We start from the raw sequence: 26,325 nt of genomic DNA on the forward strand, positions 1-26,325 counted from the left end.
AGAAATAATACCGCAAGTCTCAAACTCCACCTCTCACTAAAGCCAACTACCCCAAACAAATAACCTTACCCATTTCTTACTCTTTTTGAAAATGACCAATTTTTTTTTTTTTTTTGTAAGTTCTTGTTGTAATACATCTTGGATAATTCTTTTGTAATCCACCTTGAACTGCAAGGTAATGGCGGAATAGAAATCCCTAATGTAATGTAATGTAATAAATCATTTTTCCTACCTTTCCTGTTTGGTGATTTCATGAGTCTCTGGTTGCACTTCCTTCTGATGTGTATCCAATATTTCCTTCTGTCTCCTTCATGCTTCCTCTCCTCCAGACCTCATTCCATTCCCCAACCAACATCTCTCTGTCCCTCCATGAGCCCAACTTTTCTTCCTCTCTTCTCCGCCCCTTTGGCAATATGTCCTCTTTCTCTTTCCCTCCCCTGCTGCAAAGGAAGTGAAGGAAGTGGGGAAAGAGAGATATCCAGGTTGCATCTCTCCCACTACTGCCACATCTAACATTTCTCTCTCCTTTCCACCAGTCTAATATCTTTCTCTCTGCCTCCTGCATGCTTCCTCTCCTCCAGTCCTCATTCCATCCCCCAGCCAACATATCTCTCCCCCTCCATCAGTTCAACTTTTTACTCTCTGCCCGCTCCTTCTTCCCCCAATTGACATTTCTCCTTCTCTCCCCATCAATCTCTCTCTCTCTCTCTCTTTCCATGAGTCCAACACTTTCTGCCTCCTGGTACGGACACTTTAAAAGTGAATCGCCACTTTAAGAAATTTAGAAAGTTTGCAATAGCCCGCACCGCGCTTGTTCGAGTGCCTTCCCGCCCAACGTAGGTGTGTGGCTCCTCAGTTCTTAGTTTTTCGTGGAGCTAAGAAGTCACGTTTGTTGAAATTTTTTCCTTGCCTTCCCGCTCTCGCATCCATTTTTCTTTTTTTCGTTGATTTTGTTTGTTTAAACTTTTTTTATAAGTTTTCTTTTTGTCTTCAGCCATCTGACAGGTTTTCTGAGGTGGTCTTCCCATCCATGTCACGTCAGCTGACAGCACCAGTGGTACTGGTGAGCAATCAAAGGTACCAGTTCTAACTTTCCAACAGAGGCCTGATGCTCTGTTCCATGAGGAGTATGGGGAAAAGTTTAATCTTTTTACCCCGACGTCGACTCCTCTGGTACTGACCCAGCCTGACTATGACACTGCAAGGCCTTCTGGTACCATCGATGCACTGATAGGATTCTCGACACCAGTCATCACATCCATCCAGTCCTTCATCAAGGCATCGCTCATCTAGAAATTGCTCTATCTCCTTGAAGCACTGGTCTTCATCTTCAAGACAGTTTAGTAGGAGCTCAACTACATCAAACATGGTTCCACATTGAAAAGTTTCTCAAATGTAAACATTCCAAAGAACCTTCGACACCAGACCAGTACCGGTCAAAGAATTGCTCTCCTTCTCTTCTAGTGGATTTTGACCTACAGGACAATTCCAATCCAGCACCTTCTCTTTCTGCTACTGAGGAGGATTCTTCTGCTTCCAAGTCTCTAAGACTTTCACCTGGAAAGGCATCCTCTCCCACAGAGAAGTTTTCATTCACCTGCTTTATTCGTCAGCTGGGGACAGTTCTATCACTGCAGTTGGAAGCAGATTCTAAATACAGACTTTTTAGAAACTTTGGACTATGATCATCCTCCTAAGGAGCTTCTTAGAACTGCCTTTGCATGGCTTCTTAAGAGAAACCCTCTACAAAAAGCAGTTGTTCCTGCTGTTTCTTCCAATGGGAGACCCTTCTTATCAATCAGCCCTGATATTATCCACCTAAGGTCTATGCTTCACCGCTGACAGAGCAGAGGGCCATACTATGGACGGATTTGCCTTCTATCAGTATCTGTTATTGGCGGACAGAGTCATTGTCTGCTAGCATGTCATGGCAGCACCATCACCATTCAGTCTGCCTTTTTGCTAAATTTCATATTGGACTGGACTGTGGTGGGGGATCTCATGGGTGTAGAGTCTGTAAAGTTAGATTCCTCCATCTCTTTTAACAAACTACCTTACATAGCAGACATCTCACCACTTTTGCTTTTCAAGGTCTACAATGGGGAATCTAACATGGGTGTAGAGTCTGTAAGGTGTTTCTTTTCTTTCCTGTTGCTTTCATACCATTTTGGCATATTATGGCGGGAACTAACAGGGGTGTAGAGCCTGTAAGTTAGATTTCCCTCCACTTCAGATCCTCCTTTGGGTTTTTACTGCAATGCAGGATCAACTGGGTGTTTTTTCTTCAAATATGCCTTTCATGTACCATCAATGTTAGCCGGTACCTTCCAACAGGCATCCATTTTTCTCCTATGCTCCTGTTTTCTTCATGCCGGAGTTTTGAAAGTGGCTGTAGAGGAGGAGGAGGCCACTACATCCTTTTTAGAATGTTTGCTTCCCTTTTTTACTCCATATATAATTTTTTTCTTTTCTTGTTGATTGCAGAATATGCTTGCTCAATCAGCTAGAGCAGGGGTAGGGAACTCCGGTCCTCGAGAGCCGTATTCCAGTCTGGTTTTCAGGATTTCCCCAATAAATATGCATTGAAAGCAGTGCATGCAAATAGATCTCATGCATATTCATTGGGGAAATCCTGAAAACCAGACTGGAATACGGCTCTCGAGGACCGGAGTTCCCTACCCCTGAGCTAGAGGTTTTATCTTTGATTTCTGGTGCACCCTTCATATTGAACATTCCTCAGTTCCTATTTGCTTTGTACCATCACCATTACCCTCTTACATTGCTCAGCTTTGCTTCCCTTTTTAGGGTATTAAGGGCTAAGTTGCAGTTCCTCAGATTTCAAGTGGCATTTACCACTATCAATACAAGCTTTGATCTCTCAGCTGGGCATACTCTCCAGAGGTTTTTCAATGGGGCCTGGTGCTAATAGTACAACTTTGAGGTCTCTGGACCTTCAAGTCTCTCCTCTGGAAGTTTGATTCTTCAAGGATCCTCGCTCATAGGGTATGTCTTAGCATCATACCATTTTGTTTCTTCAATATTTGGGGTTTGAGATCAACGTTCCCAAATCACAACTTCAGTCTTCTCCAAATCACAACTTCAATCTTCTCCAAATCTTCAATTTATAGGAGCTCTGCTTGATACAGGGTGTGCCTCCCTCAGAAGTCTCAGAGCACCCTTATCCAACTTGGTTCTTCGGGTGTTCAGTTTTAATTGCTCTCAGCAAAGCGTATTAGGGTTCTCTACAGGGCGTTTCTTCCTCAAGGATGTCAGGACGCTTCAGCTTTGTCATCAAAAGGCCAGGCACCAATCATCCTTGGCCAGACGAATGATGGTTCTTCTGGGCCACATAGTCTCCTTTTGCGAGACTTCATCTCAGGATGCCTTATGGGCTCTAGCTTCTCAGTGGTCTCAAGCGATCAATCCTCTCTCGCAGCACATGTTTGTCATCTCTTTTCTTTGACAGTCATTTCAAGGGTGGATGAACTCTTCCGATCTGTCTATAGGTCTTCTTTTCCACAAGCCTCTTCATCACAAAGTTCGGACCATGGATGCATCAACTTAGCTTGGGAGGCTCATCTGGATGGCCTTCAACCTCAGGGTCATTGGTCATCCAAACAGCAACAATTTTGCATTAATCTCCTGAAACGCAGAGTGATTTATTATGCTCGCAAAGCTTTCCAGCATTTGATGATCAACTATGTCCTTCTGCTTCGCACAGATAATCAAGTAGCCATGTACTTTATCACCATGCAAGGAAGCACAGATTATCCCAGGACAAGCAGGCATGATATTCTCACATGTGGGTGACGTCATCTACGGAGCCCTGATGCGGAAGCATTTTCAAGCAAACTTGATTGAAGATTTAAGTTTGCTCTGCTGCTCCACGCATGCGTGCCTTCCTGCTCCACTAGGGGGCGCATCCCCTCGTGGTCTCCAGTTAAAAATTTTCCGCTGAGCCTAGAAGTCGTGTTTTTCAGGCTCTGCCCCAACTGCCTTCTAGCACCGCGATTTTTTCTTGATTTTTCTCGATTAAGTTGCTGTGCGCAAATTTTTTACTTCTCAACTTGATTCCTGCTTCGTTTTTGACCGACCCGTGGCCGCGTGGCTACTCGAGCCGCGGCCACTTTCGATTCTATGTCCCGGCCTTTGACCAGCTTTAAAAAGTGCACCCGGTGTGAGCGGCTTCTTTCCATCACAGACCCGCATCGCCGGTGCATCCTCTGCCTGGGGGCAGCTCATCCAACCGACTCCTGCCCCCAGTGCGCTACTATCCAGAACAGGGCCCTCCGTCGAAGAAAAGCCTGCATGGTGGATCTTTTCGCCCCGGACCAACCCTCTACCTCGGCCTCGAGGTCGGCCCCGGCCTTGACCTCGGCCCCGAATACCTCGGCATCGCCCCGAGACCCGAATCCGAAGCCCTCGGGACAGCAGAAAGCCTCGGCTCCGGGTAAGTCCCCTCTTCCCTCTTCAGGTTCCGTTACATCGAAGAAGCCAGCCTCGGGGACACCGGCGACGCATGGCGGAAGCCCCATGCTTACAGCCCCGGCTAAGCCCTCCAAGCCTTCGGGCCGTGCCTCCACCACACGGGAATACACTGATACGAGGTCGCCCCCGGTGGAGTGCACCGAGGCAGTGGACATGCCTTCGATGCTGTCCGTTCCCGTCTTCCAGGACCTACTCCGAGCGATGATCTCGTCGGACCTGTCCGCTGCAATGGCCCAGTTACAACCAGCCTCGACCTCGACCCCGCAGGTGCCAGACCAGCCTGAGCCTCGCGTCGAGCAACCTCGGGGAAAAATGCGCAAGCTTCGCCGCATCCCATCCTCCTCGGACTCCTCGCCGAGGCGCCCGAGACGCTCTCCCTCCGCAGACCGCTGCGGGGCAAAACGTCGTGCTAAAACGACAGAAACCTCGAACCGCCGTACCTCCAAGAAGGCCCGAGGTTCACCAACTCTACGAGGCCGTTCGCCTACACCTCGTACGGGACCGCTGAGGGTGACAGAGCTATCACTCTCCAACCCACGCATCCTCCGAACTCCCCCTCGGACCGGGGCGCCGATCCGAGGGTTCGGGTTTTCACCGAGGGAGTCCGGGTCGAGGTCACCGATTCGACATCGATCGGTACCCCGAACCCCGGCATCGTCTCCGAGGGGCTCCTCGAGACGCCAAAGATCGACGACCCCAGAACACTTTCACAGTGCTTCCCCGGTCTTGGAGCATGGATCGGAGCAGGAACCTCGATACTCAAGGGAAGCCTCCCCTTCCTTCTCCACCCGACGGAGGTCTCGTTCACCGACACCGCACGGGTCCTCGGGAACATCCCACCCATCTTTCTCTCGCTTTGTCCAGGACATGGGCCACGCGTTGAATTTAGACCTCCAATCCGACTCCAGATACTCTAAAGAGTACCTAGCGGAACTGGATATGCCATCACTGCCCAGAGAGTCCCTTCGCTTACCACCTAACCCGGTACTCCAACAGGCTCTCTTCAGGAACCTGGAGACCCCCTATATGGTCACAGCTGTGCCCTCCAAAATGGAGGCCAAGTACCGTACAGTACCCTTCCCGGGATTTGAACAACCACAGCTTTCCCACCAGTCGCTGTTGGTAGAATCCTCCTTAAAAAAGGCTCACCCCTCCCGGGTCTCGGCGGCGGTCCCCCCAGGCCGAGAAGGCCGAACACTGAACAAGTTCGGCAGGAGACTATCAAAATGAGATGATGGCCTCTAGGGTGCAAAGTTACACTTTCACCTTCACATCCTACCTCAAACACCTCATTGGACTACTGAGAGCCTTTGAGACTGACCTACCGGCCCCCCGCCAGGGAGCGTTTAGTCTGCTTTTAGAGTCCCTCTCCAACCTACGCCTCCATCTATTCCACGCGGCCTACGATGGCTTCGAACTCTCCTCCAGAGAGGCAGCCTTTGCTATCGCCATGCGCCGACTAGCTTGGCTGCGCCTGGTCGACATGGACCCCTACTTACAGGACCAGTTGGCTAACCTCCCCTGCGTGGGAAAAGAACTGTTCGATGACACTATCGAGGCGGCTACAAAACGCCTCTCTGAACACGAACGCTCGTTTGCCTCCCTCGTCCGGCAAAAGCCAAAACCACCCGCGTCCAGGCCGTTCAGGGCCCCTCTGCGCCGCTACCCACAAAAGTCCACTCCTGCCTTCTCGAGGCCTCCACCCAGGCGCCCGCAAGCCCATCATCGGGCTCTGCCCAAGTCCCAACCGCCTGCGACTAACAAACCATCCCCGTCCTTTTGACGGGATGCGCGGAAGGGGGCGGGCCCCCTCCGCCATAGTCCCAGACCCCCTGCCCATCGGGGGTCGCCTCAAAGCGTTCTATCCGCGCTGGGAACAAGTCACGTCGGACGCATGGGTCCTTGGCGTGATCTCATCAGGATACTCTCAACTTTCGGGCCATCCCTCCAGACAACCCTCCAAGGAATTGCACTCCCAACCGGACGCAGCTACCCCTACTCCTCTCCGAAGCTCGAGACCTGCTTCACCTGAGAGCAGTGGAGGAGGTTCCCCCCCCCGACCAACGGGGGAAGGGCTTCTACTCCCGCTACTTCCTGATACCGAAAAAAACGGGAGACCTACGCCCAATTCTAGACTTGAGACGCCTCAACAAATTCCTGGTACGGGAAAAATTTTGGATGCTTTCCCTACCGACCCTCTACCCCCTGATCGATGAGGGCGACTGGTTCTGCTCCCTCGATCTGAAGGAGGCGTACACACATGTCCCAGTGCACCCCGCTCACCGCAAGTTCTTGCGTTTTCAGGTAGGGGACTGGCACCTACAATACCGTGTCCTCCCCTTCGGCCTACCATCATCACCTCGGGTCTTCACCAAGTGCCTCGTGGTGGTCGCAGCTACCTTGCGCTCCCAGGGCCTTCAGGTATTCCCCTACCTGGACGACTGGCTGATCAAAGCCCCGTCCAGGGAAGGGGTTATCTCAGCGACCCAACAGACTATTATCTACCTACAGAGTCTGGGGTTCGAGATAAACTTCCCAAAATCCCAACTATGCCCCTCGCAGTCCCTACAGTTCATCGGGGCAACGCTGGACATGGTTCGCCTCCGCTCCTTCCTCCCCCCTCCACGCCTAGAGGCGTTAGTAAGTCTGAGTCGAAGGATCTCCCTGCTGACCTCGGTATCAGCTCGACAGATGATGACTCTCCTGGGCCACATGGCCTCCACCGTCCATGTCACACCCTTCGCCCGCCTCCATCTGAGAATCCCTCAATGGACACTGGCCTCTCCATGGCGTCAAGACCGGGACCCGATCGACCGTCCCGTGACAGTGACTCCTTCCTTGCAACGATCGCTCCGCTGGTGGGCCGACTCTTCAAATCTTTCCAAAGGTTTGCTCTTCCTCGCCCCACCTCACAGCAAGGTACTCACCACGGACTCGTCGGAGTACGCTTGGGGAGCCCATCTGGACGGCCTACGCACCCAAGGGATGTGGTCAGCAGAGGACCGTCGCTGCCACATCAACGTGCTAGAGCTTCGGGCCATCTATCTCGCAGCTGTAGCGTTTCAACATCTGCTCCACGACCGGGTGGTTCTCATCCGAACCGACAACCAGGTAGCAATGTACTACGTAAACAAACAAGGAGGAACAGGGTCTTGGTCCCTTTGTCGGGAAGCCCTGCGCCTCTGGAAATGGGCAATCTCCAACAACACCTTCCTTCGAGCAGTGTACATACAAGGAGAACAAAACTGTCTGGCGGACAGACTCAGCCGCCTCCTCCAGCCACACGAGTGGTCACTGCACTCTCAGACCCTACGACAGGTGTTCGAAAAGTGGGGTCGCCTCAAATAGATCTGTTTGCATCCCCCCACAATCACAAGCTGCCTCTCTTCTGCTCCCGGATACACTCCCCGGACCGACTTGAGGCCGACGCCTTCCTCCTCGACTGGGAGGAAAGGTTTCTTTACGCGTTCCCGCCGTTTCCTCTGATCCTGCGGACGCTGGTCCACCTGAAAAAGGTGAAAGCCACCCTGATCCTGATTGCTCCTCGCTGGCCACGCCAGCCTTGGTTTTCCCTTCTACTTCAACTCAGTGTCAGAGATCCACTACCTCTGCCTCGGTTTCCCTCTCTACTATCACAGGGTCAGGGTTCGCTGTTACATCTCAATCTTCAATCTCTTCATCTGAATGCTTGGTTTCTTTCCCCCTGACTTCTCTCCCTGTGTCTCAATCAGTCAAGGAGATACTGGAGGCCTCTAGAAAGACCTCAACGAGAACCTGCTATGCTCAAAAGTGGACCAGATTCTCAGCCTGGTGCTCCTCTCACAGCCAGGACCCGGTGTCGGTCCCCGTCCCTCTGGTCCTTGACTATTTACTTCAATTATCTCACTCTGGCCTAAAGACCAACTCCATTCAAGTACACCTCAGTGCGATTGCGGCTTTTCATCAGCCCCTGGAAGGGAAAGCCCTCTCGCTCCATCCCTTAGTCTCTCGCTTCATGAAGGGTCTTCTGAATGTCCACCCTCCTCTCAAACCTCCTCCAGTGGTTTGGGACCTTAACGTGGTCCTGGCTCAACTAATGAAACCTCCATTTGAGCCCCTAGACAAATGCCATCCAAAATTCCTCACTTGGAAGGTGATTTTCCTGCTTGCGCTCACTTCCTCTCGGCGGGTTAGTGAGCTACAGGCTCTGGTAGCGGACCCACCCTTCACTGTATTCCACCATGACAAGGTGGTACTCCGCACTCATCCAAAGTTCTTGCCTAAAGTAGTGTCTGATTTTCATCTCAATCAGTCCATTGTCTTGCCTGTGTTTTTTCCCAAGCCCCACTCTCACCCCGGAGAAGTGGCGCTCCACACTCTTGACTGCAAGAGAGCGTTGGCCTTTTACCTCCAACGCACTCAGTCACACCGGAAAGTCCCACAACTGTTTTTGTCCTTCGACCCAAACCGGTTAGGTCACCCAGTTTCCAAACGCACCTTGTCCAACTGGTTGGCCAATTGCATCTCCTTTTGCTACGCTCAGGCTGGTCTCGCGCTGCATGGTCGAGTAACGGGACACAAGGTCCGAGCGATGGCAGCCTCCGTAGCGTTCCTCAGGTCCACACCTATTGAAGAAATCTGCAAGGCTGCCACGTGGTCTTCGGTTCATACTTTCACCTCCCACTACTGTCTGGACTCACTGTCCAGGAGCGATGGCCGGTTCGGCCAATCGGTTTTGCGAAATCTATTTGCTTAAATTGCCAACATCCCTCCATCCCTTTTCAATTAGCTTGGAGGTCACCCACATGTGAGAATATCATGCCTGCTTGTCCTGGGATAAAGCACAGTTACTTACCGTAACAGGTGTTATCCAGGGACAGCAGGTATATATTCTCACAACCCGCACACCTCCCCGAGGTTGGCTTCTTTGCTAGTTAAGTGAACTGGAGACCACAAGGGGATGCGCCCCCTAGTGGAGCAGGAAGGCACGCATGCGTGGAGCAGCAGAGCAAACTTAAATCTTCAATCAAGTTTGCTTGAAAATGCTTCCGCATCGGGGCTCCGTAGATGACATCACCCACATGTGAGAATATATGCCTGCTGTCCCTGGATAACACCTGTTACGGTAAGTAACTGTGCTTTCTCTCCTCTGTCGGGAGGCTCAGAAGATCCAGATGTGGGCAATTTCTTGCAACATCTTTCTCAAAACTGTTTACATTCAAGGAGATCAGAATTTTTTAGCAGACAAACTCAGCAGAATTCTAAAATCTCAAGAGTGGACACTCAATTTTGCAGCTCTCCATACTGTTTTTTCTCATTGGGGAACTCTATAAAGGGATCTGTTTGCAGCTCCCCACTACAACAAATTAACCCGCTTCTGCTCCAGACTCCCCCTCAACATCTGTAAGCGGATGCTTTTCTTCTAGATTGGATGCACAACTTCCTTTATGTGTTTTCACCCATTCCTTTCATCCTAAAGACGCTTGTCAAAGCCAAGCATGAGTCGGCTACCTGGATTCTTATAGCTCCTCAGTGGCCTAGGCAGTCTTGGTTCTCCCTTCTACTTCAACTCCGTATCAAGGAGCCCATACATCTGCCAATATTTCCATCGCTTCTTATGCAAAGTCAAGGATTGCTTCTGCACCCTGACCTGCAGTCTCTGCACCTAACAGCTTGGTATTTTTCGGGCTGAGCTGTGCTGATCTTTGTGTCTCTCAGCCTTTTCAATTGATTTTAGAAACTTCCAGTAAACCAGCCACTCAACAATGTTATCAACAAAAGTGTGCATGCTTTTCTTCCAAAATCCATTGCAGTTTCACTAGTTTTGGATTACCGTCTTTATTTATCTGACTCTGGTCTCAAGCCTACATCTGTCAGAGTCTATCTTAGTGCCTTTCATCAACCAGTGGATGGTAAACCTCTCACTGCTCACCCATTGGCTTCCAGATTCATGAAAGGACTTTTCAGTGTTAACCACCTCTGAAACCACTTCCAGTGGCATAGGATCTCAATGTGATTCTCGCTAAGTTGTTGAAGCCTCCATTTGAACCAATGTGTAGAATCTCGGAGAGAGCATGAACTCAAAGGCCTTGAGCATGCGCAGATGCTCAAGGCTCAGCAAAGAAGAAGATGCAGATCTTAGGGCACCGGCTTGTCCTGTGCGTTGGTGCCGGTGCCAGTGGCCAGATGGGGGTAAGCAGCATGTTCGGGTGGGTGCTGGGGGATTTCAGATATCGGTGGTGGGGTGCGACGCGAGCGGGGGGATGCCGGATTGCGGGGGGGGGGGTGCCTTTGGGGGGACCAATGCCGGTTCTTGGGGGGGTATAGCAGCGCCGCTGGCCTCGGGGAGGTGGGGGTGGGTTGGAACGTATCAAGCGAGTTTCCCTTAGTTCCTATGGAGAAACTCGCTTTGATATACGAGTATTTTGGTTTACGAGCATGCTTCTGGAACGAAATATGCTCGTAAACCAAGATACCACTGTATTTACTATATCATCTTTGACCACACAAACAGAGCAAGATGGTGTACAATCAAAAAAATGTAATATCAGAAAGGAACTACAATAATTGGACAGGATAGCTTCATTCATACAAAACTCAACATACCATATATAATCAAATATAAACCGAGAACGTTTTCCCCCAAAAAAGGAGGAAAAAAGGTTGACTCGAATATAAACCCCGGGGGGTGGGGGTTGTTATATTCAAGTGTAGTGCATGCCTTGCCAGGCTAGTTCCCCCTCCCTTGCTGCTCTGCATCCAGCCCCCACGCCCTACCAGTCTCTGCACCCAGCCCCCCTCCCTCCCTGCCAGGGTCGGTACCCTTTTCCCCTCCCTAATGCCTTGCAGGCCTCCACCAGGTCTGCCGTGAGACCTGATGGTTCAGCAGTGGTCAGGACAGGAGGGATCCCTCCCGTCTCCTGTCCCAGGCCAATTCTAACTTTTATCTCCATCCCACCTCCTCCGTATACATTAAGGATCCCTGGTGGTTCAGCAGTGGCTGGGACAAGAGAGATTCCTCCCACCTCATGTCCCAGCCCAATTCTAATTGTTTTTATCTCCCTTCCCCCCCCCCTCGGCCTCCCTGGTAGTCCAGCAGTGAATCACGGTAGAAGCGATCTTTCTTCGCTCCTGCCTTTGCAGAACAAGGCTGCCATGAGTTCTCATTGTCCTCCTCTCATTTCCTCCCTTGCTGCAAAGAGAGATAGATCCAGGGTGCATCTCTCCTAATCCCTCTACTGCAGTGGTCTCAAACACGCGGCCCACGGGCCGCATGCAGCTCTCCAGGTGCTATTTTGCGGCCCGCAGTCTGCAAGTGTAAATCAACTGCTCCCTTGCTGCAGTTGATTTTTCCAATCAAAGCTGCGGCTGGCGACGGCTCCTGGATCAATCCACATCAGCATTTCTCTTCGCCTTCCCTTCCTTGTGGAGCAGCAGTGTGTCTGGCCAGCTCAGTCGATCGTTCAGTTCAAAGCCGCGGGTGGCGGCTCCTCCCGCTATCCAGTCCTGCATCGGAAGCCTCTCTGACGTCACAACATCAGAGAGGCTTCAGACGCAGGTGCAGATCTCGCAAGGAGCCGCCACCCGAGACTTTGAATGGAACGATCAACTGAGCTGGCCAGACACGCTGCTGCTCCACAAGGAAGGGAAGGGGAAAGAGAAATGCTGCTGCATAGGAAAGGGGGACCCTAGGGAAATGCTGCTGCTGTACAGGGAAAGGGAGAGGGAGGGAAGGGGTAAGAGAAATGCCTCTGCTGCACAGGAAAAGGGGGAAGGGAAATGCTGCTTCTGTTGCTGCTGCACCCAATTGGGGAAAGAGAGGGAAGGAAGGAGAAAGAAGACAAGGGAGAGGAGAGGAACAAGAGGTGCCAAGTTCATGAGAGGGAAGGAAAGGAAAGGAGATACCAGACCATGGAGGGGGAGGGAGAGATGCCAGGATATGGGGGAGGGAAGGAGACAGATGCCAGACCAGGGGAAAGGAAGGAAGGAAGGAGGGAGGGAGAGAAAGGAAGGAAAGAGATGTCAGACCATGGAAATAGGACAGAAGAAGAGAGAGATAGGAAGGGAAGGGAAGACATGGAAACGTAGATTTTGAAAAGAAAGCAGAAAAATTGAATATTAAGTTAATGCCAAAGATGGATGCAAAGCAGAAAGTGAAGACGGAGAGAAAAACAGTCAAAGGACAAGAAGGCCCTGGAAACATAGTTAAAAGCACAGGAAAAATAAAGTCACCAGCCAACAAAGGTAGAGAAAATGATTTTATTTTCAATATAGTGATTGAAATGTGTCAGTTTTGAGAAAGAAAAGATATTCAACTTTAAATGTGAGGGCTGCAGAAAAAAATAGAGTACTTGGAGGGCCACAGAAAAAAATAGTTTATGCCTTATTAAAGAAATGACAATTTTGCATAAGGTAAAACTCTTTATAGTTTATATATCTTTCCTTTTAACTGTTAAAGGAAAGTTTTATAAACTATAAAGAGTTTTTTTTACCTCATGCAAAATTGTCATTTCTTTAATAAGACATTAACTATTTTTTCTGCGGCCCTACAAGTACCTACAAATCCAAAATGTGGCCCCGCAAAGGGTTTGAGTTTGAGAACACTGCTCTACTGCCATATCCAACATTTCTCCCTCTCTCATCCCCCAGATCATATGTAACATTTTTCACCACTGCCTACCAGCCCCATACCCAACATTTCTCTTTCTATCACCCCTCTCCAGCACCATGTCACATCTTTCCCTCCATCACTATGTCCAGCATTCTTCCCTCTTGCATCCCCTTTAATCTGCCCCTCTTGTCCCTCTCCACCACCATATCCAACATTTCTTTCTCTCATCCCCATGCATCTATGTCTCACTCCTCTCTCTATGCCTAATTTTCCTCTTTCTTTCCCCATGTGCACCATCTCTTTTGCTCTCTCTCACACCCATACCCAACAATTCTCCCTTTCTCCCTCCTATGTCCCAAATTTGTGCCCCTTCCATGTCCAAATTCGCTCCTTCCATCCTCCCCTCCATTTTCTCTGTTCCACGTTGATATCCCCTCTTCCTTACTTGCTCACTTTAGGGACACACTCTCTTCAGGGCCATCCAGCTGAGCTGCTCCTTCCTGCCTTTAGCCGCACTTGTGTGCAGGGACACAGGCAGCGGCTCTTGCACGCTGCACGTTGCTGACCTTCAAGCCTTCCATCTGATGTCAGCTCTAGTGTCAGAGAGAAGGCTTCCATGTCAGCTGTGTGCAAGAGCTGCTGCCTGCGTCCCAGCAAACAAGTGCAGCTGAAGGCAGGAAGAACTGTTGAGGTATCTGGGATCCCCGGATGACCCAGAAGGCTTCCCTCAGACATCGGAGGGAAGCCTTCCGGGTTGGCTTTGGTGATGCATCTGGAGGGCAGGAAGCAGGGCATGGGATCTCCAGCTTCAGTGGCGATGAAAGAAGGGGGATCGGAAACTCGCACAGTGTCGCGTACACCCCCACAAGCGGCTCATGTACCCCTAGGGGTATGTGTACTGCATGTTGAGAAACACTGACCTAAGGTACGCGAGAGAGATAAATAATTTGATTCAGGTTAGAACAGAAGGCATCCCTCCTCTCCTAGCCACCGCTGATCCACCAGGTCTCATGGCAAGCCCAGCAGAGGCCTGCAAACAGGTTTGGGAGGTGAGCAGGTCAGTGCTGGCCCAAATATAAACCAAGATCCCCATTTTTGGGTCATTTTTTTGGCCCAAAAATCTCAATTTATATTTGTGTATATACGGTACTATTAAAGTAGAGGCCACAGCAAGAGAACATAAAAAGGGAGGGGAATTCAGGAACTGAAGGAATTCAATGCCACCCAAACTAATGCACAAACACTTGGTCAAATAATCCGATGTTTAGTTCTATTTTGAAATTCCTTAGTGAAGTTTATTTCTGAATAAATAGTGAGGCTATAGCTGGTAGTGTCTTATTTGCTGGTCCTCTGCAGGTTTGTGTTCATAGAGATTACTGGTAGAACTCTTTACATTTCTTCTGCACTGAAATTTTACCAAAAACATTGCTATTGCATGTCTTGTAACCTGAATCACATTTACAGATTGAATCGTTTTTGACTGCTAAATGTGTATGGGGGATAGGGAGATTTAAGTCCTATCAAGCAGATAAGTTCTACATAATTAGAAACTGTGGAATTCTTGTTATCCTAGGACAAGTAGGCAGTATATTCTCACATGTGGGTGACGTCATCCAAGGAGTCCCAACATGGACAGTGAAAAAGTGCACGGCACTTTAAGAATTAAGACTGTCCACACTGTACATGCGAGTGCCTTCCCGCCCCGCCCGGTGCCAGCTCGCTAAGTTGTCACATCTTCTTCACTCTGCGGAAAACAAAAAACTATCACATTTCTCCGAGTTTCCTTCCCGTTTAAATTTTTTAACAAACTTTTTCCAGTATTTCAGTTTCTTCTTCTTTATTTTTCTTATAAAAATAGTGAAGTAGAATGGTAGAAAGAAATTTTGGTCTTTCTTTATTAAGCAACTTCTTTCAAAGTTCAATGTGAAATTCTGTCCTTCATACCATGATCATCAATGGATTTTCAGCCTTGCTTCTACTCTAACTCAGTATGCCCTCTCCAATTGTATATAACTCTGGGGCTATACATTAGAAGATAAATGCTATTGATTAATGTCAAAAATGTTGTTCTTTTGTTTATTTATTTCAACATATAGGTCTGGAGTTGGACTTTCAACAACTGGGACTTGCCAGTTCCAGTATACATCAATACCTCAATCTACTTGCATTAGTGGCATATTAGCATCGAGTCTAGTTGATGCATGCCTTCCTGTAACTTATGTTTGTACCATGTCAACGCAGATGCATCGCAGCGGACAGTGCCCTCCCATTAAGCATAGAGTCCATTTGAAGCATGGCTTTCTGGGCGATACAGGTTGTCATTTCTAAAGTGAATCGCCTTTTTAGGCACTTGCGCTTCAACACATGTGACACCTTGTGTACCACTTGATGTTACATGGTCATGGTGCCTCTTTATTGATGGACACTGATACAGATTTTTTGTGCAGTGTGTCTCCTCACCCACTCCGAGACAACCTGCTGCACCGATGGTACTGGTTGATGAGCCATCGGTACCGGTGCATACTTTCAGGGAGAATCTCAATGAGTTCTTCCAGAGGGAGCTCGATAATATGTTAAAATTGCACTGCATCTCCCTTGATACTGGCCCAGCCTTAGTATAGCACTACGAGGCCTCAAGGAACTGATGTCAGCTATCCCATCATAGCATTGAGCTACTTCTCATGGATCTTCTGTGAGGCATCATCACTGTCCCATCTCGATGACGTTCTACGTCCAGGCATCGATCTTCACATCGACGTTCTCCATCGAGGTATCGGTCCACTACTTCAAAGCATAAAAAAAGAAACTTATTCTTACCAGAGTATCAGTTGCTGTTTGAGAGAGTGTTTCACGAAGACATCGGTTCCATTTCAGCCTCTGTTCTTCTAGTCATTGTCGACATTCATCTTCAGAGCATCTGTCTGTATCCAGAAGACAACACTCCCAATCCAAACATCAGCAAAGCATTGAGGATAGTTGAAGCATCCTCGTAAGGCCAAAAAAAAAATTTTTTTTTGCATCAACGTACTTTCTCATTGAGATTCTGCATCAATGAATTGAAAATCGTTATTGAGACAATTCAAAACGTCGACGTTCTAAATCTAAACACTGTTCTTCTTTACATCAAGGCTCTGCATTGAGGTTTTTCAACCAAAAGCTTTTATCAAAAATTTTAATTCGCCTTTAGCCATGACACAGCATTCCAGCTCAGGTTTCTTAATTTCCAGCAGTCTTTGAACTTTTTCCTATGGACTCCGCTGCACAAAGTCGCATAAGAAAGGAAATTAATGTTTTGTTACAGATGGCATCACTGCTTATCTTGGAGCCTCAGTATGGGTTCTAAAGACATCAAACTGAGATTCTACATCGACATCAATCATTTTTCAGTGGGATACTGTGACAGGAATCCACCATGGGTGTAGAGACTTTTGTATGGACTTGATCACGCAAAGACTAGTGAGGGAATCTAACATGGGTATAGAGCCTAAGTCAGATTCCTTTCCATGTTAAAAAAAGTAAGAAGAAGCAGTGTCTGCATTTGTACTTTTACACTATCAAATTGACATTCTCTTTCTCCATATTAACCAGTGAAGCTAAATGGTTCTCTGTTTTATCCTCTAACCAGCATCAATCCATGTTGCTACTGCCTTTCCATACTACTACAGAATTCCACCATGGGTGTAGAGCCTGTAAGGTGGTCTTTTTCCTGTTGTCTGGATACAAACATGCAAAGACAAGTGGCAGAATCTAGCATGGGTGTAGAGCTCCTTTTGTGGAGATGACACGGTATATAAATCTAGGGTTTAGATTAGATTAGATTTAGTTTTCCTTACCGAGTAAAAAAAAGTATGAAGACGAGCAGTGTTTACTTTTGTGCTTATGCTCTATCAATAGACGTTCTATATTAACCACTGAAGCAGGATGGTTCTCTGCTTTAACTTCTAAGCAGGATCAAACAGGTTTTTTACTGAAACACGCCTTCCACTGTACCATAAATGTTTTATACAATAGTGTCCAGGAGGCTCATATAATTACTTCAAAATATTTTCCCCAAATTTTTTTCTCCTACATTTTTTTCTCCTTTTGTTTAATGGACATTATACACAACACCCTTTACTCCATCTCCTTTTTTATTCTAAAGGAACCCGGAGGTTTGGGAGTGGCTATAGGCAGGAGGACGCCACTATATCCTTTTTAGGATGTTTTTTTTCATTTCCTCCAGTTTATCTCACAAAGTCTCTCTGGACCGAAGATTTCAGTACACGGTCTAAAGTTACAGGGTTATATGTTCGAATGGCAAAGAAAAATAACAGGTACTGCAGTGAAAATGCAACGCATAAAAACAAAACAAAATTGCAGAAAATGTACAAGGTGCAGGAATTTGTTCAATTAAAAGTTATAAAAAATGTATAATAGCATCAATAAAAGTAATAATAATAATAGTAATAATTATATCCAAAGGCATCAGATGAGCTCTCCTGAATGTAAAGCTGCACTCAGTGTTACTCAGTGCAGCTTTACATTCAGGAGAGCTGCTCACCTGATTTTTTTTTTTTTTTGCACAATTATTTCCACTCTGAAAGTCTGGGATTAGGCGACTCGCAACAACACCTTCCTCAGAGCGGTCTACATTCAGGGGGCGGTCAATGCCTTAGCAGACAATTTGAGCCGTCTCCTACAACCTCATGAGTGGACCGTCAACTCCACGCCCCTTCATCACATCTTCTCCCTGTGGGGAATGCCTCAGATAGACCTCTTTGCAGCCCCCCACAACTTCAAACTGCCTCACATCTGCTCCAGGATCTATACCTCTCAGCGCCTCGAAGCAGATGCATTCCTCCTGGACTGGACGAATCGCTTTCTATATGCGTTTCCTCCATTTCCTCTCATTCAAAAGACTCTGGTCAAGCTGAAGTCAGACCAGGCCACCATGATCCTGATCGCTCCACGGTGGCCCAGACAACCTTGGTACTCCCTTCTACTTCAACTCAGCAGCAGGGAGCCATACCCTCTACCAGTTTTTCCATCTCTGCTTACGCAGCATCAGGGATCTCTCCTTCACCCCAACCTGCAGTCTCTACACCTGACAGCTTGGTTCCTCTCAACGTAACCCCTCTGCAGTTTTCCCAACCTGTGAGGGATGTCTTGGAAGCTTCAAGGAAGCCTACTACCAGACAATGCTACCACCAAAAATGGACTAGATTCTCTGTTTGGTGTGTTTCTCAGCGCCAGGAGCCTCAACATTCCTCCTTGCCTTCAGTTCTGGACTACCTTTTGCATCTGTCTCAGTCTGGCCTCAAATCTTCCTCCATACGAGTCCACCTCAATGCAATTACTGCCTTCCACCAGCCTCTTCAAGGGAAACCTCTCTCCGCCCATCCTGTGGTTTCCAGATTCATGAAAGGACTTTTCCATGTCAACCCTCCCCTCAAACTGCCTCCAGTGGTTTGGGACCTCAATGTTGTTCTTTCACAGCTTATGAAACCTCCATTTGAACCTCTTCACAAGGCTCACCTGAAGTATCTCACTTGGAAGGTGGTGTTTCTCATTGGCCTCACTTCTGCTCGACGAGTCAGTGAGCTCCAAGCCCTGGTCGCGGACTCACCTTTTACAGTGACAAGATGGTTCTCTGCACCCATCTGAAATTTCTCCTGAAAGTTGTCTCAGAATTTCATCTTAACCAATCCATCCTTCTGCCAGTATTCTTTCCGAAGCCACACTCTCACTCTGGAGAATCTACTCTTCATACTCTGGATTGTAAGCGTGCTTTGGCTTTCTACCTAGAACGCACAAAACCTCACAGAACTGCTCCTCAACTTTTCATCTCCTTCGATCCGAACAAGTTGGGACGCCCCGTTTCCAAGCGCACCATCTCCAACTGGATGGCGGCTTGCATCTCATTCTGCTATGCCCAGGCTGGATTGCCCCTTGACAAAAAAATCACAGCCCATAAGGTCAGAGCTATGGCAGCTTCTGTAGCTTTCCTCAGATCGACACCGATTGAGGAGATTTGTAAAGCTGCCACTTGGTCCTCGGTTCATACCTTCACTTCTCACTATTGCCTGGATACCTTCTCCAGACGGGATGGACAATTTATTCTCTTAAGTGCCAACTCTCCCACCATCCCACCATGGGTAGCTTGGAGGTCACCCATTAGTGAGAATACCTGCCTGCTTGTCCTGGGATAAAGCAGTGTTACTTACCGTAACAGTTGTTATCCAGGGACAGCAGGCAGCTATTCTCGCGTCCCACCCACCTCCCCTGGGTTGGCTTCTCTGCTAGCTATCTGAACTGAGGAGACGCGCCCTGGTCTGGGCGGGAAGGCACTCGCGCATGCGCGGTGCGGGCGACTCGAAACTTCGAGTTTTTCTTCAAAGAAGCGTCCACATCAGGGCTCCGTTGGATAACGTCACCCTTTAGTGAGAATAGCTGCCTGCTGTCCCTGGATAACAACTGTTACGGTAAGTAACATTGCTTTCTGGACTCCTGAGGAAGAAGTGTTTTTCGAAACATGGACCATGTCAAGTCCAGTACGCCTTACCACAAGAACCAGCCTTTGGATATAATTATTATTACTGTTATTATTTTTATTACTTTTATTGATGCTATTATACATTTTTTATAACTTTTAATTGAATAAATTTCTGTACCGTGTACATTTTCTGCAGTTTTGTTTTGGTTTTTATATGTTTGAACCTCAGTGCGCACTATCCAAATTCTAATAGATAAGATTTTAGTTCTAGACCTGTTCTTTCTTGCTCTACATTCTAACTACACAGGTCACATTCATATCTTTCAGTTTCATTTTCAATCTCAGGGCAGAGAACATGGATATGCTCAGGTGCGATTTAGTGTATGCAAGTTTTTATAACATTGCATAGTACCATTGGGTATTGTTCTAGTACTTAAATCAAGCCATATTTGGTTTATATTTATCATTTATTTATTCATTTATTCAATTTTTTAGCCCGTCCTCCCAAAGGAGCCCAGAACGAGTTACAAAGTACATCCATAATAATCCAGATAGAACAAAGATGGCATAATTTACATAAATTACAATATAGACAGACAATAAAACATATGCACTAAGTAGCATCTGGTGAGATTAGGTGGCGTAGGTGTGTTAACTGAATTGCATTTCTGGGTGAATGACTTTTAAGGCGCTGGGTTAATAAAGAGGAAAGTTTTCACGGCCTTCCTGAAGTTCCAGAGTCCATCTAGTGATCTGACAGATGGGGGGATTGTGTGCCATAGTTTGGGTATGAAATGTGAGTAGGAGTGTTTGCAGGCTATTTTAGTTTTGAGGGAGCGTCAGTCGTTTTTCTCCTTGGGACCTCAGTGGTCACTTTGGGAAGTAGATTTGTAGATTAGTTTTCATGAAACTGAACGAGTCTAAAATGAAACTACTCTGGCTCGGCCCAAAATTAGAACAGCTACCTACCCTCTTCTCACTACCCTCTGGAGCCACACTGCAGCTTGAGTTCTCTAGCAAAGTCCTAGGCATCATTATTGACCCTTCTCTTTCCTTCAACGACCACCTCAACTCCCTGATAAAATCATGCTTCTTTAGCCTCCACATGTTGAGGAAAGTGAGATCCTGCTTCCGCCAACATTTTGCCATCCTTGTTCAATCTGTCATCCTCTCCAGACTAGACTATTGCAATTCCATCTATCTAAGTTTAACTAAAAAAAGTATTCAAAGACTTCAGCTAATTCAGAACACTGTGGCCAAGCTGATCTTCGCAAAACACAAATTCGATCATGTTTCCCCACTTCTGTCCAAACTTCACTGGCTCCCAATAATTTCCAGAGTTCATTTCAAATGCGCCTGCCTAGCTTTTAAGATCCTACACGGCATCCTCCCTCCATTAATCCCTCTTTCTTGGAACTCCTCAAGCCCTGACACCACCAGGCCGACCCAAAAACTTAAACTATCCTTCCCCTTGCTAAAAGGTATCCTCTACGCGGGAAAATTGGGCAAATCTCTCTTTTTCAGAATCACAGAGCTCTGGAATAATCTTACTGCCCTACTACGGAGTCTGGGCTCCTTCCAATTATTCCGTAAGCACCTGAAAACTAGGCTCTTCACAAAATTGTAATGTTCTCTTCCTTCCTGGACTCAACATCCAACCCCTCTATGCTACACCTGCCTTTATTTAAACTCTTGTAAACTGTGCCGAGCTCTATAATTATGGAAAGGATGCGGTATATAAACTTAAAGTTTAGTTTAGTTTAGTAGTACGGAATCGTTTAATGGAAAGTTTTGAAAGCGAGGACCAGGTCCTAAAGATGCAGCGTTTTTGAATGGGCAGCCAGTGCATGGAAGCTAATGCAGGGGTAACATGGTCGCAGATGCCTAGGTTTTTCAGAAGGCGGATTGCAGCATTTTGCACCCTTTGGAGGCAGGAAAGAGTTTTGGTAGGCAGGCCCACTAGTAGAGTGTTACAATAGTCTAGCGGGATAGTACAAAAGCATAGAGTAGTTGGGCAAATTCAGGTTCTGAGAAGTATGCACGTTTGGTTTTTAGCTGGCGGAGGTAGTAGAAGGAGGATGATACTAGTTTGGATACAAGATCTGTCATTGATAAGTTTCACTTCTCTATAGTATGCTGGGATCTTGTCTAACATGTTGTGACATCTAGACCAGTGGTCTCAAACTTACTGCCTGGGGGCCACATGCGGCCCGCCAGGTACTATTTTGAGGCCCTTGGTATGTTTATCATAATCATAAAATTAAAATAAAAGTTTATTGATCATATGTCTCTTTAGCTATAAATTACAATATTATTATTAAGACTTAGCCAAAAGAAAAGATTTATAAACTATAAAGAGTTTTACCTCATGCAAAATTGTCATTTTTTTTTTATAAGACATTAACTTTTTTTTTCTGAGGCCCTTCAAGTACCTACAAATCCAAAATGTGGCCCTACAAAGGGTTTGAATTTGAGACCACTGGTCTAGACTATTTCTAGGTCACCTCCTAAGTATCTAAGTACCTATTTTACTTATAATTTTAATGTACCCTATTGTCTATTTTTCTGTAAACCGCTTAGAATCCTAACGGAGTTTAGCGGTATATAAGAAATAAATTACATTACATTATATTTACCTCTTTTATCGTTAGTATATTCGTTTCTGCTAATATAGTACAGTTACGTCTTTGTAAGACTCATTCCTGTTTTGCAATTTTCTCTTTTCTCATAAAAACACTCAAGGTACCGAAAACCTGTAATCATGATTCACTGTTAGACTTATTTTAAGTAACCTGGAGGTCTTTACTTAAAAAAAAAAAAAAGAGAAATGTGATCTTCTGCTACAACCATTTCTTTATGGTCTCGCAGTTATTTTACTTCTTGCTTTTACTGAGAGGAGTTAAGGGCTACTGTGGAGGAGCAGAGTGGTTGGTCTGTTTGACTTTATCTGCAATTATGCTTCTATATTTCTGTAGGAAATATGGTGTACTTTTCATCCTACTTGTAGTTCCTTCAATGGGTTTGAGTATGGGAAATGTTCTCACACACTTTCTCTGGGTTTTATTTCTAAAATCTACACACAAGACTTTATTCTGAGTCTGTTTTTGCTGGACCTCTGGTATTACACTTCTGTTCCAGCAATTTTAGCGCTCTTCATTTTGTTTTCTCTTCATTGCGTACTTCTCTATTGCATACTTCTCTGTGCAACATTGAGATTTCTCCTGTTTGCCATTTTCTCTTGTGTTTTCTGATATTGGTGACCACTTTTCTAGAAGTATCTCTATTGCTTCCTTTAAACATAAGAATTGCCACTGCTGGGTCAGACCACTGGTCCATCGTGCCTAGCAGTCCGCTCACGCGGCAGCCCTTAGGTCAAAGACCAGTGCCCTAACTGAATCTAGCCTTACCTGCGTATGTTCTGGTTCAGCAGGAACTTGTCTAACTTTGTCCTGAATCCCTGGAGGGTGTTTTCACCTATAACAGCCTCCGGAAGAGTGTTCCAGTTTCCTACCATACTCTCTGGGTGAAGAAAAACTTCCTTACATTTGTATGGAATCTATCCCCTTTTAACTTTAGTGAGTGCCCTCTCGTTCTCTCTATCTTGGAGAGGGTGAGCAACCTGTCTTTATCTACTAAGTCTATTCCCTTCATTATCTTGAATGTTTCGATCATGTCCCCTCTCAGTCTCCTCTTTTCAAGGGAGAAGAGGCCCAGTTTCTCTAATCTCTCACTGTACAGCAACTCCTCCAACCTCCTTAACCATTTTAGTTGCTCTTCTCTGGACTCTTTAGAGTAGTACTGTGTCCTTCTTCATGTATGGCGACCAGTGCTGAACGCAGTATTCAAGGTGGGGGCGTACCTTGGCCCGGTACAGCAGCATGATAACCTTCTCTGATCTGTTTGTGATCCCCTTCTTAATCATTCCTAGCATTCTGTTCTTCCTTTTCGCCGCCACCACACATTGCGAGGACGGCTTCATTGACTTGTCAACCAGTACTCCCAAGTCTCTTTCCAAGGGGGCCTCTCCGAGTACTGCCCCGGATATCTTGTATTCGTTTAAAAGATTTTTATTACCGACATCCACGTTAAACCTCATTTGCCATGTCGCGGTCCATTTCTCGAGCGTGTTTGTCACGTTGCAGATCTTCGCAATCCTGCTTCTTCACTACTCTGAATGACTTCGTATTGTCTGCAAATTTAATCACCTCGTTGCATCGTACAAATTTCCAAGTTGTTTATAAATATGTTGAAGAGCACAGGTCCAAGCACCGAACCTTGCGGCACTCCACTCGTGACGCTTTTCTAGTCCAAGTATTGTCCATTTACCCCCACTCTCTGTTTCCTAGCCGCCAACCAGTTTTTAATCCATGTGAGTATTTTACCCTTGATTCCATAGCTCGCAATTTTTTGAAGTAGTCGTTCATGCGAGACCTTGTCGAACGCCTTCTGAAAATCCAGATATATAATGTCGACCGGGTCACCCTTGTCTATCTTCCTGTTTACTCCCTCGAAGTGTAGCAAGTTCGTTAAGCAAGATCTTCCTTTGCTGAAGCCGTGTCCATGTAGGTGATCAATGATGCGGTCCTTTATCAGCGCCTCTACCATCTTTCCTGGTACCGAGATCAGACTCACAAGTCTGTAATTTCCCGGATCTCCCCTCGAACCTTTCTTGAAGATTCTAATCAGAACTTTTCTTGAAGATTCAAATCAGCACCTTAACTCTGCAGGCACATTGCCTCTGTTCATTTAGTTGGGTCGCTCAGCGCTACATTATCTCCTCACCTTCAGTTGATGCCACTGGCTCGAGAGCAATTTATTTGATTTTTGGAGGGGAGCGCGTGACTAAGCTCAGGTTACTCATGTTTCCTCTTCTATATTAAAGTAAGAGGGTACAGGAGTTTAATCACATGGGTTTGTTACTTTGGCTTTCTCATGTTTCATGTGGCATTTATGTTAGGGGCCATATCTATCATAGCTCGTTTCTCTGTTCCTTATTTGGGAAAATTTTGATTTTTTTTTTTTTTTGCTTACCTAGTTTTTAGCAAGCTATTACTGGGGCAGTAGTTTTTAAAAGTTCTATTACTTTCCTTCTAGACATATGCTTTCATGGATTTAGATTCCATTTTTAGTAGTGTTCTATCTTTATTAAGCTCTTCTTAAGGAGACTTTACAAAAAACCCAACAATCAAAAACGCTAAACCAACTTGAATTTTTACAAGGCTATTCAACAAATCCGTACATACTTTCTTTGTTAAATCTCTAAGGGGATTTCATTCTTACTGCCATATTGTTTTGATAATATTCTTCTCTACTGATTTTCTCGTTTTAAGGCTTATTACATTATATTTTCAGCCTTCATGAGATGTAACAGAATACAGTCAAGCCTCTGTTTGCGAGTGTTTTGCAAGACAAGCAAAACACTCTCACAAATCTTGCCTCACAACCGAACGTTGACTCGATTTGTGAGCCCGCCCGCCCAAACCCTTACCGTAATTGGACACCGGCACAAAGCAGCAATCCACAGGATGTGCCGGTGCTGAAGGAGCCTTCTAGTGATCTCTGCTTGGCCTTGAGCATCTACACATGCTCAAGGCCACCTGGCTCCCGCTCTCTCTGAGATTTTAATGAGATTCTCCGAGAAACCCATTAGGTTCCTTCCCTTGCCGTCGCGCTCTCGTATCAGACATTAGGTCTAGGTTTTTGCGAGGCAACTTGAAATTTTCAGAGTTCTTGGAACCCAACTCTTCCTCCATCCCTTTTATTGAAACTAGGGAGTCCCACATGTAAGAATATGCTGCCTGCTTGTCCTAGGATAAAGCACAGTTACTTACCGTAACAGGTGTTATCCAGGGACAGCAGACAGATATTCTCACATCTCACTCACCTCCCCTAGTTGGTTTCTTTGCTTGGGCACAGAACTGAAGACCTTGCGAGCTAGCGTCAAGCAGAAAGGCACTCGCGCATGCACGGTGCAGTCAATCTTAAAATCTTAACAGAGATTTCGGCAGTTGGAACCCAAGCACAGTACAGGGTAAAGCTTTGGATTCTTGCCCAGAAATAGCTAAGAAGAAAAAATTAAAAAATTAAAATTGAATCAGGTTGGGCAGACTGGATGGACGATTCGGGTCTTTATCTGCTGTCATCTACTATGTTACTATGTTACTATTTGAATTCTTAAAGTGCCAGTGCACTTTTTCACTGTCCGTACCGGGGCTCCATGACTGACGTCACCCATATGTGAGAATATCTGCCTGCTGTCCCTGGATAATACCTGTGTACGATAAGTAACTCTGTAATTTGGGAGTAGGGCTCATTTGGGTGGAACAGTCTGGTGTAGCCTTGCTGTTAAGGAAATGCAAAATACAAGTCTATGTGCATATGCATTGAATGGAGTGAGCAGGATAAACTTCAATATTTAATTTGTTAGATGTTCAGATTTCACTTTAGGTGTTTCATCCACAACTTTACCTGAGGTGTTCTGAAATTGAAGAAACTGACAGTTAATGTACACTAATATATGGTGTACATTAACCCTGTGGTCTAGTTACTAATGCATGTTAATGGCTGACTCTAGCTGTGAATATCCCTCTGCTTGCAATATGGCTCTGGTAACTTATGACAAAACATTTTACTAAAAATATATTTTTTTCTAACAGATTAGGTGGTGGTCCTGATGATGCTAAAGAGATCATGCAGCATAAATTTTTTGCTGGCATAGAATGGCAGGATGTGTATGAGAAGAAGGTATTGTATTGATCACTATAAACTCAAATGT

The 26,325-nt window shown here is 46.4% G+C and overlaps 1 protein-coding gene across 3 annotated transcripts in view; it reads left to right on the forward strand.

The window, feature by feature from the left end:
- Positions 1–26,325, forward strand: part of AKT1 (AKT serine/threonine kinase 1) — a 368,034-nt gene that overhangs the window by 293,607 nt on the left and 48,102 nt on the right. For 2 of the 3 annotated variants that reach the window (XM_033951246.1, XM_033951245.1), the window contains exon 12: positions 26,207–26,294. The exons of the other annotated variant lie outside the window; for it this stretch is intronic. In XM_033951246.1, the coding sequence (XP_033807137.1) occupies positions 26,207–26,294 (88 nt within the window). The remainder of the gene's footprint in view (positions 1–26,206; positions 26,295–26,325) is intronic. 3 annotated transcript variants of the gene reach the window in all.

This window comes from Geotrypetes seraphini, chromosome 7, assembly GCF_902459505.1.
Source record: "Geotrypetes seraphini chromosome 7, aGeoSer1.1, whole genome shotgun sequence".
In the NCBI taxonomy this organism is placed as follows: Eukaryota; Metazoa; Chordata; class Amphibia; order Gymnophiona; family Dermophiidae; genus Geotrypetes; species Geotrypetes seraphini.